At 36.1% G+C, this 15391-nt stretch overlaps 1 protein-coding gene across 1 annotated transcript; it reads right to left on the bottom strand.

Annotated features, from left to right (window-relative positions):
* Window positions 1-3113: 3113 nt before the first annotated feature.
* On the bottom strand, window positions 3114-15375 carry ldbr (lariat debranching enzyme). The gene is made up of 10 exons (XM_071595868.1): window positions 14852-15375; window positions 14487-14778; window positions 14312-14412; window positions 13378-13504; window positions 11123-11200; window positions 10577-10719; window positions 10278-10466; window positions 8026-8348; window positions 3869-4141; window positions 3114-3734 (listed from the first exon to the last, which is right to left on the bottom strand). The coding sequence occupies exons 1-9, from the start codon at window positions 15046-15048 to the stop codon at window positions 3972-3974; spliced, it is 1620 nt and encodes a 539-aa protein (XP_071451969.1). The 5' UTR covers window positions 15049-15375; the 3' UTR covers window positions 3114-3734; window positions 3869-3971.
* Window positions 15376-15391: the final 16 nt, after the last annotated feature.

Here is a 15391-nt window from a genome sequence, read left to right on the forward strand (position 1 = left end):
TCAACTCCCTCCTACTTGTGAAAGCCTCTTTGCCTGGCGCTATTCTTCTCCTTATGTCCTTACTACTTTGACCGTGTTGGTCCAAAACACTACCGAGATATGTAAACTGTTCTACCTGCTCTAGCTTTTGCCCTCCTATTTTAATGTTAAGCTTAGCCTTTTTCTTTCTAGAAATTCGCATAACCTTTGTTTCATGAATAATGATTCTCATCCCATACCTGTCGCACTGAATTTCCAATTCAGTAAGCAATGATTGCAGCCCCTTGGCTGACTGACAAACTAAAGCTTGGTCATCAGCAAACCTAACTGATTTTACGAATTCCCCGCCCACTTTCATTCCTACCTCCAGTTCTTCCCATGCCTCTTTGATCATTTCCTCTGCATACAGCTTGAACAGCAACGGTGATAATGGGCAACCCTGCCTTACACCCCTTCCTAACACTGCCCATCCTGACTCCCCGTTTCCCACCCGCACCTGAGCAGTCTGAGACATGTACAGGTTGCAGATTAGCCTCCTTTCCCTCCAATCTATTCCTATTTTCTGCAGATAACTCATTAGTTTTTCCCAATTCACTCTATCAAACGCTTTTTCGAAATCTACGAAACAGGCAAATACCTCCTGGTTGTGTTCTATATTCCTCTCGATTAATAATCTCATTACTGCAATGGCATCACGCGTACCTCTCCCCTTCCTAAACCCAAACTGATCATCCCCTAAGTAATCATTTGCCCTACTCTCTATCCTTTTGTTTATGATCCTGAGAACAACTTTAGCCGCGTGGGATATTAAACTTATCGTCCTGTAGTCCTCACATGATGTAGCCTTTACCTTTTTCGGAATAGGAACTAAAACTTTGAAATGTTAACTATGATTCCAGGAAACTTTGTGATTATTATATCATAATGTTGAGACAACACTGCAAGATGGGTTGAAAATCAAGATCAAGAATTAACATGATGAAATGTGGACTACCAGTAGCTCATATGCGAGATGTGTGCATGGAAAAGAACATGAAAAAGAAGTATACAGGAAGAATGGAAGAGTTTGGTACAAGAAAGCTTTCCTTTGTAACCTAAGATCTGGCTTTTCTTAATGTGAATGACCTAAAAGGGTATGTACATTTGAAGGGTAAGTACATGACATACTGGTTTCATGTTGACGTTCATGTTTATTTCACACAACCTAGCATTCATTGGTTTGCAACATTAATACAGACGACATCCTCAAAGCTAAAAAAAGTAAATTAACAAATATAGTAATAAAGCTAATTTTATACATTTTAAACTCAAAAAAGTTTATAACTTGTGCTAGCTCAATTTTACTGTAATTAGAATTGTGTCTAATATAAGAAGAAGAGCATGATAATTGATTTGTGGCTCTGGCGATGACTCTATGATGCCACATGACGTCTTGTTGGTGTAATAAACCAATGAAATATGTGTTGTGGCGAAAGGAATGTACATGAAACACTTAAGTCACCTATAAAACACAGAGAAATAATTCCAAGTAACCACTCTGTTACCAGATGGCCCAATTTTCAAAATAACCAATTTTTATAGGCACCAATACCACTGCATGACACCCAATGTGAATTGAATCGCTGTTAAACAAACAAAAATGTGATGATGGCCAGGTCAAACTTCATGAATTATAACCACCATGGGCAACCAGGCAAAATATGACACCCTAAAAATAGCCTTGGAACAAGAAAGCAATACACTACCCAATCCCAAGTTCATGGACCTGGAGGCAGCAGAGTTCCCAATTTATTGGCAACTCTACATATGATCCTATTTTAATGTCTTTCCTTAGAGCCACTTAATACAAGGGTAAGTCAATAAATAACTTGCAAAACTGAATAAAGGCGATAAATATCAAAGTAAGTTCCTATAATTAATTTAAATTTAATGTATAATGACCCTCTACATTCAAATACTTATCCCATCTCTTAACAAGTCCTTGATAGATGGCAGTAAAGAAGTATTCTGTTTGACTGTTGCAGCTACCAGTAACCTCTCCGACTTCTGCAACATCATTTTCAAAATGTCGGCCATCCAAATGATTTTTTTGGGGCCCAGACGGTTACAAATCACTGGGGGCTAATTTGGAACTTAACAATGGATATTTCAAGCATTCTGAATTAAATGTTTGTGACAGCTTATAGCAGTTTGCAAGAGATTTTTGCAACTTATATATTGACTTACCCTCGTACATAAACAATAGGTGTTTATTTAACACCTACTTACCAGCTTAGTGTAGAAATTCCATTAAAATTTTCCTTTGTCTATTTTAAACATTTAAAATGCACTTTCTCTACTTGTAATGTATGCATTAAAAACCATTTTGCACTTATCAAGATTCACACAAACAACTAATATTGAGGATATATGCAGATATGTGTTAAGAAACTTAAATGTAATCTTAAAATAATAAACATTTAATGGACCTCGTTCCGTTCATATTAAATCAGCTATTCATACTTAATACCATTCATACTCTTTTATTTCAGAAAAAATTATTCTTCAAGTCTACAGTTCACCTGGGTTAAATCTGGCAACTATCTCTCAACCTCTCTAACCTGACCACTTACACTGAAAACCCATTATTACATAAACTCTCAGTAGTTGTCATATAAAGGTCCCACTGTATGAGTAAATGGGAAAATAAGAAAACCATACATTTTTCCATAAAAAATATGAGAATTCCTAGGCTGCTGAGATTTGTGCTAACAGGGATTCACTGTATTTAGAGTGTGAACCAAAAAACACTCATCGTATTGGTTTGAAAGATTTTACATGGTGTGGGCCTTGCTAAGCATGGAACTGCAAATCAAAAGGTACCCAGTTGTATCCTTTTGGGCACTTAATTTAAGAGCTCAAACCCAAGTGCCCGACCTGGGAAACCTTTTGGAAACCAACCTCACACACAATATGATTTAATGTAGTTGTACTGATTGAGAGGCAAGCTCTACTCTTGCCCATCATAGCAAGTGAACTTCAAGTGTGGTATATGAAGACTATGACAGTTATTAGCTCCAATAAAAAATAGAATAAATAATGTGTCAAACAATTGTTACCTTTCTATTCAAAGCTTAGAGCTGGTTTCTAATCAATAAGCATCGTTTACCACCAAAATTCAAACAGAAGGCTCAAAATAATTTCAAGTCACCATCATATTTGTTAAAAATTACTTTACTTTCAGATGGACTCTTCCATTGTCTCATTCCCTCTAATCAGAATAATTTTTTGACAAAAAAAATGTCAAATCACATAATTCATCCCGAACTGATTCCAAACCGTCAACCATGTCAAAATAAATTGTACCACAAAACATATATCACTTATAGTGTCATCACATTTAATCACATTCACATCTAATAAATCAAAAATAGCAGTTCACTGATGTCCATGATTGAATGTCTTGCAAGCGTATACTCACTTTGGCATCCTTTTAAAAATTCCATCATAGCCTTGTCATAAGTCTTCAAAATTCCCTGAGCCTTGTGGGCATGCCTTGTGCCAATCTTCACTATATCACTTTCTATTGCCAAATAGAGTTGGAAATTTTTAGGGCACCATTTTCCAAAAAATTATTCAAATTTTAGGGTCAATTACAAAACCAATCCTTCCATCATCCACCCATATTCTGGGGGAAAATTCATCAGATTCCAAGCTTCTAAACAGCAATCCACATTGTTATCCATAATCATTCACAGGGCACAAAAATAAAAAACCTTGAAAGAAAAAGAGTAAATTCACAAACATGTTTTGATTTTATGTAAAAATTGCACATGACACATACAAGTAACTAGATTGACACATCGTAGACCTAAACCGTAAGACTGCAAAAGGATTTGTAAAACAATACCTTTAAAAATAGAAGAATGCATAACAGTTTTGTTTAATTTTATATCAAAATTTGATATATCACATGAATTGCACATTAAAAATATAAAGCGGAGTGAATTCATTCATGACAGATCCTCTTCTTGCTCTGCATACATTGACTCATTTCGCCTCTTGAATTTTTTGGGCCCACATGATTTCTTTTCATCTGTATTTACATCCACATCATCGGGATTACTCCTTATAATATCATCTCCACTAAATATCTTCATGAGAGTGGTGTCAGCGATGTCCACTGCAAGCAAGAGGACATGTCTTCAGAGGAATAAAAACCACAACACACAAACCACATCCTTCGAGAGTTAAATACTAAGACAGGCCTAAACTAGAAGTATTATTTCACTTCTATTCCAAAGTGAAATTTCAACTAAATGCAAATGTATCCTTATGTATCACTGCTGATGCTCAAATAACTCAAGAATTCCTACATTACTGTGGTTAACTGAGTGAAATCCATGGCTTTGTTGGACAATAGATAATGTCAACCATGTTAATTTTGAGGATACTGAGTCAGAACATTAAATTCTCTCAGCATTATTATTAGAAAGAGTGCTTTACTGTCCTGGAATAAATTGTCCCCAGATATCAGGGTAACACTGAAAAACCACCTTTAAATGTTAAGGTTTTTGCTGACCTGTATACAACAGAGTAATTAGCTTTCCCGAAGTTTCGGATTATATTATCAGATATGTATCAGATTGGAAATTTGTTATTAGCTTAAAATCCAACATAATAAATTTGACTACTGGAATTGAGGCAACTAACGGAAATAAAAATGCTATAAACTATACTGAGAACTTGAATGCATTTTATGGGATATTTTGAAGAACAATAGACTATTTAGTGAATGATCTTCAACATAACACCATTCCTTTCCCAACTCCAGCAGCTTGTGGGCTAGGGCATCATCATTCTTTAAATAGTTCATCTATGCACATTATTAACAATTAACAGGTAGAAAGATGGCCCTTTAGAAGTAACCCACAGAAATGCTTGGAATGACAACATGAAATGACTACATGGTAGATCAATCTAGGAAAGAAGTATTAATTTGTTTAGTAATATAAATATTCAAAACTATATAATGAAATTTAATACACTAAGAAAATGCATTCAACATAAATAGTATAATACAAATATTAAATATGGCCAGATTATTATTGCCTAATTTTTCACTTCTACCACCTCTTGCACTCTTCTTCATTACAATTCGAAAATCAATCAAGCTGAGCCTCACTATAACTTGGGAAGGGCACAAGGGGGAGTGGGTAAGGCACAGCAGTTCATTTAACAAGTGACAATTTTTGGATTCCTCACAGCTCTTGAGATTTTTGAATGAGTCCAAGAGAGGTCCTGTTCCCCCATGTGCAGGATTTTGGGTGTGAAATCATGGTTGCATTTGTTTTCCAGCAAATGTTCTACAAACATTCAAGCGTGTTTCTTGTTGATGAGAAAAATCTGGTATTCTTTTATCATGAAGTTAAATGTTCTCCCAGGTTTTCCGATGCATATCGCATTGCAATCACTACAGCAAATTTGCCAAACCCCAATGTATTCCTGATTTATCTTTGTTTGTCTGTTTTCTTTGTTTAACCCAAAAGTGTGTTATAAAAAGCAGCTCTGACTTCCTTTTTGGTTAGTAGCTGTTAGATATTAAGGTATATTCTCCCTAGGAAAGGGAGCATTTTCCACTTGAGTCCATCATTCTCAAGTAGTAAAGCTCTGTATATCTCCTTCCTAGCTATCCCTGCTCGGTTTCATCTGTAAAATGAATCAATTAACATCTCGCAATACCCAATGTTGACTACTATCTGTTTTACTTCATGAGTTCTTTGTGAGATGTGGTGTTTTGAATTATAATCTGAAACTTGGTCAGTCTAACATTATTTCCTAAATGTTGAGAAGCCAAACCTCCAGTTAATGATTGTGAATTACAGCTCAAGGATATTTTAAGTTACCCTAATTTTTAATGGATGCTCTTGTTTTGTGATTTTAGAAATGTTAAGAAAACTGTTTAATTGCATCTATTCACTCTGTGCACAAAATACAATTTCAATATAACTGCATCAATGTAGCATTTATTTGCATAAGGATATCCTGAGGAGAACAATTGTTGTTCCAAACTGTCCATTTACAGGATGCGGCAATGTAACCTCCTTTTTTTTAAGTGTTTTACATTTGAGAAAGGAAGTTATTTCATCGCACTCTGTTAAACTCTGCAAGCAGTGGGGGATAGCAGAGGGCCCATCATTAAGCCAACCAGTTGTTTGTGGCATTTGACTGTATAAAACACTATGGTTGGATTCAAATCTCCAATAGAGAACAGAGCTCACTTTTGACTGGAGCTGGTTCTCCATCTTTTACATTAAGTCATATTGACTTCACCTGTCCTTATCTGCATTTCACTTCCCCTTGTAATTGCACTGGCCAAGCCAATCCCATCTCCCCTCGTGAACACCACCCTCTCCATCCTGCCCTATACCTTCTACTCCCTCCCCATCTACTTGGGCATTATACCTGTACAGTTAACTCTCAATTATCTACGCTATTCTCTTCCCAGCACCTCAAACAAAAATTACAATCATAAAGATAGTTAAATTCTTTGAAAGTTTGATACACTTTTTCAATAAAAGTGTGAACTGCCTGGGCTTTCTTAAAAATTTTTAATTTCACTAAAATTAAGGTTGTCTACAGTACTTCATATTTTAATTGAAACACTTTTGTACTAGCCATACATTCCCATCATTATTTTCAATTAGCATTCATTAGCCCTAAGAATTCCACATTTTCCTTTAAGGTATGCCAATGCATATTTTCACTACGTGACAAATATATCATTAATCATTTACATTGCATTGTTATAATCAGTATTATCTGATGAATATGAATCTGTGTCAGAGTTCCTTTATCAGCAATTTGTTCTTTCCCGGCTATATTATTGGTTTAGCTTTCAGAGGAAAACACTTTGCTCTTCACTTGCAGGTAGTTCTGAATGGATAAAGAAAATAGGTAAATGACTGAAAAACAGGAAGCATTGTACTTTCCATTACTAAACAATGAGCATTAAAATCACAATGAATTCAAAAGGAAGCCGTAGCCGTGTTTTATGGATTATCTGTTCTTCATCATGCATTAATAACCATGGATAATCAACAGTTTATCCTAAGTGTATGGATATTGATTCTGATCAGAATTTGAATATTTATCAAAATTTATAATATTGGAACACTTAATATCTCATCGTAATAGGTTAGCATATTTAACAGTATATAAGATGCACCCTCATTTCAAAAAGGCACACACCAGAAGACAAATCTGCAACAGTCTGCACCAAAGCGCAACGCCCGATCAATTTATGTTACAGTTCCACCCTGTTTCATCATGATCACTTGAGAGTACATGCAATCATGGTCGTTTGATATCTCAGGCATCTCAAAAGCAAGCAACATGACATTCGCATTACATAATAGCGATGGGCTTATTAAAAAAATACAAACTGCAACATTCTTCTATAGAATAATTAATAGTGCATCTAAGTTAATATAATAAACTCAAATGATGGAGTCAAAATAGATAGTACTGACCATTTGGGGTTACAAAAACTTTCAGTATTGAAAGTTAACCCATGGGAGTATGAATCTTTCATAAATAAGATGTGGGTGATATTTTGCGGCATTATTTTGGAATAAAAAGCCATGTCTTGTGTGCCATGAAATACTGTATATCTTGAAAATATGCAAGAAGCTGCCTGGGACAGCAAATATCAAATCCAGAGATATGGTATAAAGAGCAGGTACTACCATGAAAAAGGGTGCTAATCAATATGTGATTCAGCATATTTTAAAACCCAGATGAACATACAAAAAGCATGCTGGGGGTACCATCATTTATGGAATCAATTAAATCTCTCTCACAGTTATTCATGCACTCTTCCATGATCTTGTTCTACAGTTCTTTGTTCTTAATCTAAATAAAATTAACCATAATGTGGGAACTCATCCAACTTACAGTGAGAACAACATGTATTCATCGGTCATGTTCTGTTGGAAAAATTGTATGGTGAATGTTTCATGTTAGTACATTTTTATGAGCACTGATTGGTTGTTGTTAATTTCTCACCAGAACTATTACTAGTGGCAAATGATCCTTCCTCCTCAAATGTAGACGACTCATTATTTCGAGGAGTTGGCAACGAGATTCTGCCCAGTGTCGGGGGCGAGAATGACAAACTCCTACCGACAGAGCCACCCACTGGCTTCTGATCATCACTGCTCAACTCCTCATCCTCATTGAGAGAGCTAAATGAGAGCTCACGAGAGCTGTCGAGGCACGGTTGATCATTCCAGCTCCTTCTATTGTAATTTGGTGTTCCAAAACTATCATCAAATCCATCGTTCATTGATGCCAGGAGAAGGGCCATAGGATCATCGATCCCCAGGAGCCTAAAATGGAAGATTTTATATGAGCATGAGTGTTTTTTGATGCCATTCCCATTTCTTTACCAGACAGCACTTGTAAAAATTCCCTGAATGAATTTCATAAATATTTAATTGTTAACTTAATTATTAACAATTTATTAATGTTAAAGTCATTGTTTTTGGCATGCAAAGATTTTCTGCTTACTTAAGAATCTTTATCGTTGTTTCTCTCTGTTGTTCCACTCATGTAATGACAGTAGCTTCTTTCAAAATTCCCTTTCAAGCTCACATGCTGTTTTTACTTATCTTTGCATGTTTTGTCATGAGTACATGAGCAATAAATATTTATCTTATCGACGTTATTAATATCACAAATATCAACCAACAACACATAATATAAACTTTTCACTTTTGCATGCAAGTGAGAAAGTTACAGATACTTAGTTTATAGTTCAAAAATTTATTGATTCTTGAGAAAACTCTCAATTTCATTTGAATAGTGGATGAAAATACATATCGTAAGTATCCATACATTAAATACCAAAGGAACTTAAAGGCCATGCTATGAGGATTTAAAGGCATGGTAGTCTATCTAGGTGATGAACTAAATGACTGGAGAGCTGGAAATTTGGTTGTGGGTGATACTTCTTGGCACCCTCAGCTTCTCCCAAGGTGAGTGATTTTTCAGCTACCAGAACTTCCTGGGACACCATGAGTGGCACAGGGAAAGGAACTGGCCCTTATTCCTATCCTGATGTGTACATTTCACAAGCTCTATAGGCCTTAGTATTAGGTGACCTGTAATCTCACCTATCAAACCAACCTTTGGGTGGATTAAGAACCTGTGGTTGGTACATGAGGATTTATTTTATGAATAAAAACAAAAGGCACCTAGGGATCAAGTAATTTAATATAACTTCCCATCCAATGGCTAACTGCTCTTGAGATCCTCTCCCAACAAAAGATTAGGATTCCTCTTAAAAATCCTGCCACTTCCAGGTTTTGCACCCAGATCCTCAGGGTGGGAAGCTACGACTCTAGCCACTAAGCCAACAGAAGAGTGGTCAATGATGTCATGGCATTTCCTTTATGGTTGAAAGGCAAGTGTTCTACACCTAGCCTCACTCACTTGCAACCAAAGGGATCTGTTTTTACACAAGCACTACAGCATGTTCCGTGTTAGCTACCTCTTTGATGATAAAAAATTTCCCTTACTTCTATGCAAACCTTCAACACCAGCCCAATAGGTTTGAGTCTTACACCTTTGTGGTAATTAGGTAATGCATGTAACAAAAAAATGAAATTTCCTAGTAGCAGTATTTAGGGGAGGTGACCGACAGCTGAGGTCATTTGCGCCATAGGGGATGGACAGGAAAGGATGAAGGGTGGAGAGAAACCCGGCGTTGGCAATAGCCTACTCTTAACGCAAGGCGCCAAGGGTTCCGCAGCTTTATGTCCCATCCGACAGACAGCGTACTCACTCAAAGTGCACTCCACAAAGCACCTCAAGTAGGGATCGAGATACCACTGAAAAATTTCAACACCGCCAGGATTTGAACCCTCACGGTGGGAAGCCAGTATGGTAGCCACCGCACCATCTTGATCCCCATGAAATTTACTATTCTTCCAAGATTTCTCAGACTTTTTTAGATTTTATGTGGAAGGGTTAATCATAATTACGAATTTTTGCATTTAAAATATATGGAAAATCAGAACACTAGCCTGCAGTGATTACAACATACATATTGATAACAAAACCTGCAATCCAAATAGCTTTACATCAAAGTTCAGGAAGCATATTTGAAACTAGAAAACTTAATCACGGAGCATAGTTGCTTAAAAAATATAGGTTCAAGAAATATTTAAAATAAGTTTGCAAATCATCTTACAACAATTTTTAAAAGTTTATCTATGCAGTGTTATGAAAGGTAAGGTAGGGTTTATTATATATACCTGCAAAATTCTGTTGTCTGAGGATTTATTTGAGCTTTAGGATAGCTGATATTAAATTCTAGAGATGAGCCATCTGTGTCAGGGTTATATGGGGTGACAGTTTGGACAAAATTTTTGGGTATAACCATGTTGTTTTCCATTCGCAATCTTAATCTGTCCTTTTCTTCTTCCGTTGGAGTGAAATTCCACCTGTTTTGATGATAAAAAAAATAGAGAAACTTTTTCCACAGGAGTAGTAAGATGTTTTCATAATGTCAGAACAGGTTGCAATTAAAATTTGATTTTTATTGTCATATTACCTACTATCATGTCCTTTTCCTGGCATATAGTTTGCACACTTTTTGACACTAGTAAGGTGATTCGTTAAGGATAAAATAGTCAGCCACTCTAAGTCATATTCAAGCGTTATCGATTTTGTTTCATCATGAGGAATGTCAAGCACCTAAGGTAAAATTATGTTAAATAACAATAACAAGTACACACACAAACAAGATAAACAAGGTTATGTTAACAAAGCATCACTTAAACTGTACTCATTTTGTGAATTTTTAGGTAATAAATGAAAAGTTAACAATAAAAAAACATATGACATGGTTCACGATCCCAATTATTAAATAAACATTTTGAATCTTGATGGACAACTGGCAAACATTACATTCAAATATATATATATATTTTTTAAAGATAATTTGTCAAGAAACTTAAGTTCATGGAAATATTCCACCAACCAAAAATTATAGCTTTACCAGGTGCCCAGCCATAGATTTCAGGACCAAAAATGCCAACTACATGTACTCTCTCCTTGTGCAATTATACCAGTTAAAGAAATAAGATATTCAACTCACCTGTAAAAATTGTCTCCGTGGAAGGCATTTATCAAGGGCTAAAAATTTTGTCACTTTGGTGGCTGGTCCTCCCTTTACCTATTAAAATAAAACAGGATGACACATTCAAAACCTGATGTAGCCAGCACACAATGAATGAACTTTCTCCATTTTGTAGTAAATACTACCTTGATCAAAAAGTTCCCGGAATAACCACCGTGTGCCGCTCCCATCGTTCCGATTTGAGTTCTGTTTTTTTTTGTTAAATTGGTACATCTGTTGTTGATATTCCCTTTAAATCTTAGTGTCATAACTTGACATTTGCAAAAGTTACGTAGCCAAGAGTACATCTATCTCTGTGTGTGTTGGCGATTTTTTACAATTTCAGAAATGGATTTAAATTTGCAACAACGAACTTGTATTAAATTTTGCGTAAAAATCAGATTTAGTGGCGCACGGACGTTGGAAATGTTGGAAAAGTGTTTCGGCAACGATTCTCTAAAAAAAACGGTCGTTTACCAGTGGCACGAGCGGTTCAGAAGTGGTCGTGAGTCAATCGAAGATGATGAATGCAGTGGCAGACCATCGACATCGAAAGTCGGTGAAAAAATTGATAAAGTAAAAGAAATGTTGGTCAATAACCGCAAATTAACCATCAGAGAAATAGCGGAGGACTTGAACATTGCCTATGGATCCGCCCAAGACATTGTGGTTAATGATTTGGGTTTCCGTCGTGTAGCAGCAAAGTTGGTGCCAAAAGACCTCAATTTCATGCAAAAAAGAGACCGTGTTGACGTCGCAAAAGACATGATTTGCGAGGCTGAATCCGATCCCACATTCATCAAAAGGATCATTACTGGAGACGAGACGTGGGTTTATGAGTACGACACGCAATCCAGACATCAGGCAAGTGAATGGCGTTCACCAAATGAGCCGAGACCAAAAAAACCACGTCGTTTTCAGTCAAAAAAGAAGGCAATGCTGACGGTTTTCATGGATTACAACGGTGTAGTGCATCATGAATTTTTGCCAGAAGGCCAGACAGTAAACAAAGAGTATTATTTGGGCGTTATGAGACGTTTGCGTGAAGCAATTCGCCGAAAGAGACCAGAAATGTGGGCAGAAAACTCGTGGATTTTGCACCATGATAACGCACCGTCGCACAGTGCTATCATTATTCGTAATTTTTTGACGAAAAATGCAACAAATACCATCCAACAGCCACCGAATTCACCTGATTTGGCTCCCTGTGACTTCTTTCTGTTCAATCGAGTTAAAAAACCATTACGGGGAACGCGTTTTAGCAGCCGAGAGGAAGTAATGGAAAAATCGCAGGAAGCACTGATGGACATACCGAAAACCGAATATAAAAAATGTTTCGAGGATTGGATCAAGCGCTGGCATAAGTGTGTTGCAGTCGATGGGGATTACTTTGAAGGGGACAATATAGATTTAGATGAATAAACTTGTATTTTTAATTTTCTGAATAAATTCCGGGAAATTTTTGATCAAGGTAGTATATTTTAAAAGATAAAATGTTTCTAAGAAAACTAATGAACTACCAATTTACATATACATACATTAAATAAACACACACAAATTCAATGCATGAACAAATTTTTCTTAGCTGATAACTAAACAAGACTAATTACTGAGTTAATTATTTTGAACACTTTCTGCTGATTAGCTTACTTTGAAACTCCCTATCCTGAGTTCTTCCTCTCCATGTTGTACTCCAAACAAGTAAAGGAATATCCACGCAAGTATTTACTCTTATAATTATTGGATGGTTCCCTATCACTTATTAATTTCTCTAATATCAGTGCATCGTTTACTCTTACTTGCTAAACGTGATGTTGCCAAAGGATATTCAGCATTGTTGCAAATACCATATACCGAGTTTGCACATAAACAAGCACATATATACATTCACCAGCTAATATAGTCTATAAATTGTCAAAATCGGAAATTCTCGTTGAAAGTTCACTTCCCAAAATATGATCATATATGACTTACATGTCTCCCATTGTAGTCAGCATTTATACATCTAGGCATAACCTTTTTTTTAAATATTCTGTAAATTTTGCTGACTTAGACCGAAATTCACATTTTGATACAAATGTTCTCCAGGTAATCACATGCCTTTTTTATTTATTCATCTACCCTACATCTTTCACAAATATTACTTCAGGCACCATTTCGTAAATTGCCAATAATTTAAATCAAGCATTCAAAACAGGATAATATCATAGCAGTAGATATATCTAAACGATTACCTCTGGATGTGGAACAAGGGCAGCAAATTTAACATGCAGATGGGCGGCAAACCAATAAGAGGGCTTCAGGCATGTCAGGAGTTCGCCATTTGGTTCACTACCAAGGCGATTGGTGATAACTTCATCCCTATTAAAAAATTAATTTGGGTTAAAAATATAATCACGCTAATTTTGTCACTAAGGAAAACCATTAGCAGGATGGATAGCATTATTATGGCAACTAAGCAAAAACGACATATTAAAATATTAAGTTCGAAGTTTCACAGCATTAATATTCTAAACAAGCGTAAAAAATTGATTGCGAATACATCTACACATTAGCTAAGTGATTGTGTTCATTTAAAAGATTTCACCCAATTTTTACCGACTCTTCTACTATGACTATTGAACATACTCTTAATCAGGAACTACTATTTCTAAAGATACAAATTCTCATTGTCTTTCCCTAGATTGCCCATACCGCCAAACTGAAAACCAGCATATCGCAACCGCTTCTCTCCTTTAGGTTGAATTGTCCATCTTTTCTATGACTTTCCATGAACTCTTTAAAAATATGTTTGCACTAAATATGAGGAACTAAAAACATAACGTTCAGAGAGAAAAATCCACTTTATCAGGACAGGCCAACTCCGCCACTGTAATGAAATTCAAGCTTTTTCTATTAACCGTGAAAAACGGTGCATCTTACTATTTCTTAATCAGTCATTACTTTAATTTGACCATGACTGATAAATTAATTTTAAAATCAAGGAAGCAGCGAGAATTAACTTCGGGAAACATACTTATGCTATCCTAATGAGATATTATCTTTTCAGGGACTGCCTAAAACCTCACCGTAATCAGTAAAACACCCCATAATGATCCAACATGTTGGCACGCAGCAGATAGACAACAGTGGGGAACGAAATAGCAATTAGCAATCTTGATTACTTACGTAAAAAACGGCTTTTTTTGGAGAAGTCTTGCTGTGTCACCATGCTTGCAAACACCAGTAGGCCAGTCGTGGGACAAAAAGACATCTATAGGCTGTTGGACCTAGGTTGACAAAACGAGTTGTAGCATGGATACATTTCTAGTAAATAAAAATTGTAAAAACCATGGCTATGTACCTGTTTCATTCTGAAAACTTCTACATTCCTGACGTGATAAGCAGATATTTTCGTATCGTCTGAGTAAGGTGGTTTCTCATAATGCCCCTTAAAATAATCGCGACCTTTGTAAATCCCCGATATACCTGCAATCCTCACTCCCGCTATATTTATTACTCCAGCATATCCCATGTAATAAATGTTAGGAGCAACCCAACCACCATAGGGAAGCTCCTGCAGGTAGTTGCTAGCTTCATGATTGCCACCAACAAAAACTGTTAAAATTGGAGCAATTTTTTCACCGGAAAAGTACCTGAAAATTAAATGCTTTCGTTTAGAAGAACTAGGCCTAGAATATCCACTCAACCCACGCTTAGTAAACTTACTTGTAGAAGGTACAGATTGCTTTATATTTAAGAGGTACGGCCATGCATTTTAGGTCTTGCAAATTTCTTGTGGATTGAAAATCGCCACAACATAACAAGAGATCCACTTTAATACCCTCCTTCTGCTGAAGATGCTCAATGGCTTCATATATTTTCTCCAATTCCCCATGAGCACAACCTTCCACAGCAATTTTCATTTTAACTTTGAAAAATTCGACTTTTCGCTAATTTTAGAAAGAGTAATTGAAGATTCCTAGTTATATTTCTTCATACTACACTTGGCAGACATGGCAATCAGGTAAATTTCATCAACACAAGGGCATTGCTATTTCAATGTCTGTAATAACTTCATGTGAAGTGAAAAGTAAATTTTAGAGAGGTCACATTAATACTATTGAGCAACATTTTCTTCGCAGAGAACACTGTGCATATTACCGTTTCAAATTGAATTAACTAAATTATTACAGTACTAACGATTCTTCATTTTCCTGTGGCCCTAATTACGCTCCTCATTTATTGGAGCGAAAATACTTGGACGGA

The sequence above is a fragment of the Hetaerina americana genome, unplaced genomic scaffold, assembly GCF_022747635.1.
Source record: "Hetaerina americana unplaced genomic scaffold, ioHetAmer1.1.p SCAF_7, whole genome shotgun sequence".
In the NCBI taxonomy this organism is placed as follows: domain Eukaryota; kingdom Metazoa; phylum Arthropoda; class Insecta; order Odonata; family Calopterygidae; genus Hetaerina; species Hetaerina americana.

Coding starts and splice junctions, on each gene's coding strand:
- ldbr (XM_071595868.1), bottom strand. CDS start 15,048: ATGAAAATTGCTGTGGAAGGTTGTGCTCATGGGGAATTGGAGAAAATA. Junction 11,201..13,377: donor CCCTTGTTCCACATCCAGAG/GTAATCGTTTAG, acceptor TTATTTTAATAG/GTAAAGGGAGGACCAGCCAC. Junction 10,720..11,122: donor CACGGAGACAATTTTTACAG/GTGAGTTGAATA, acceptor ATTTTACCTTAG/GTGCTTGACATTCCTCATGA.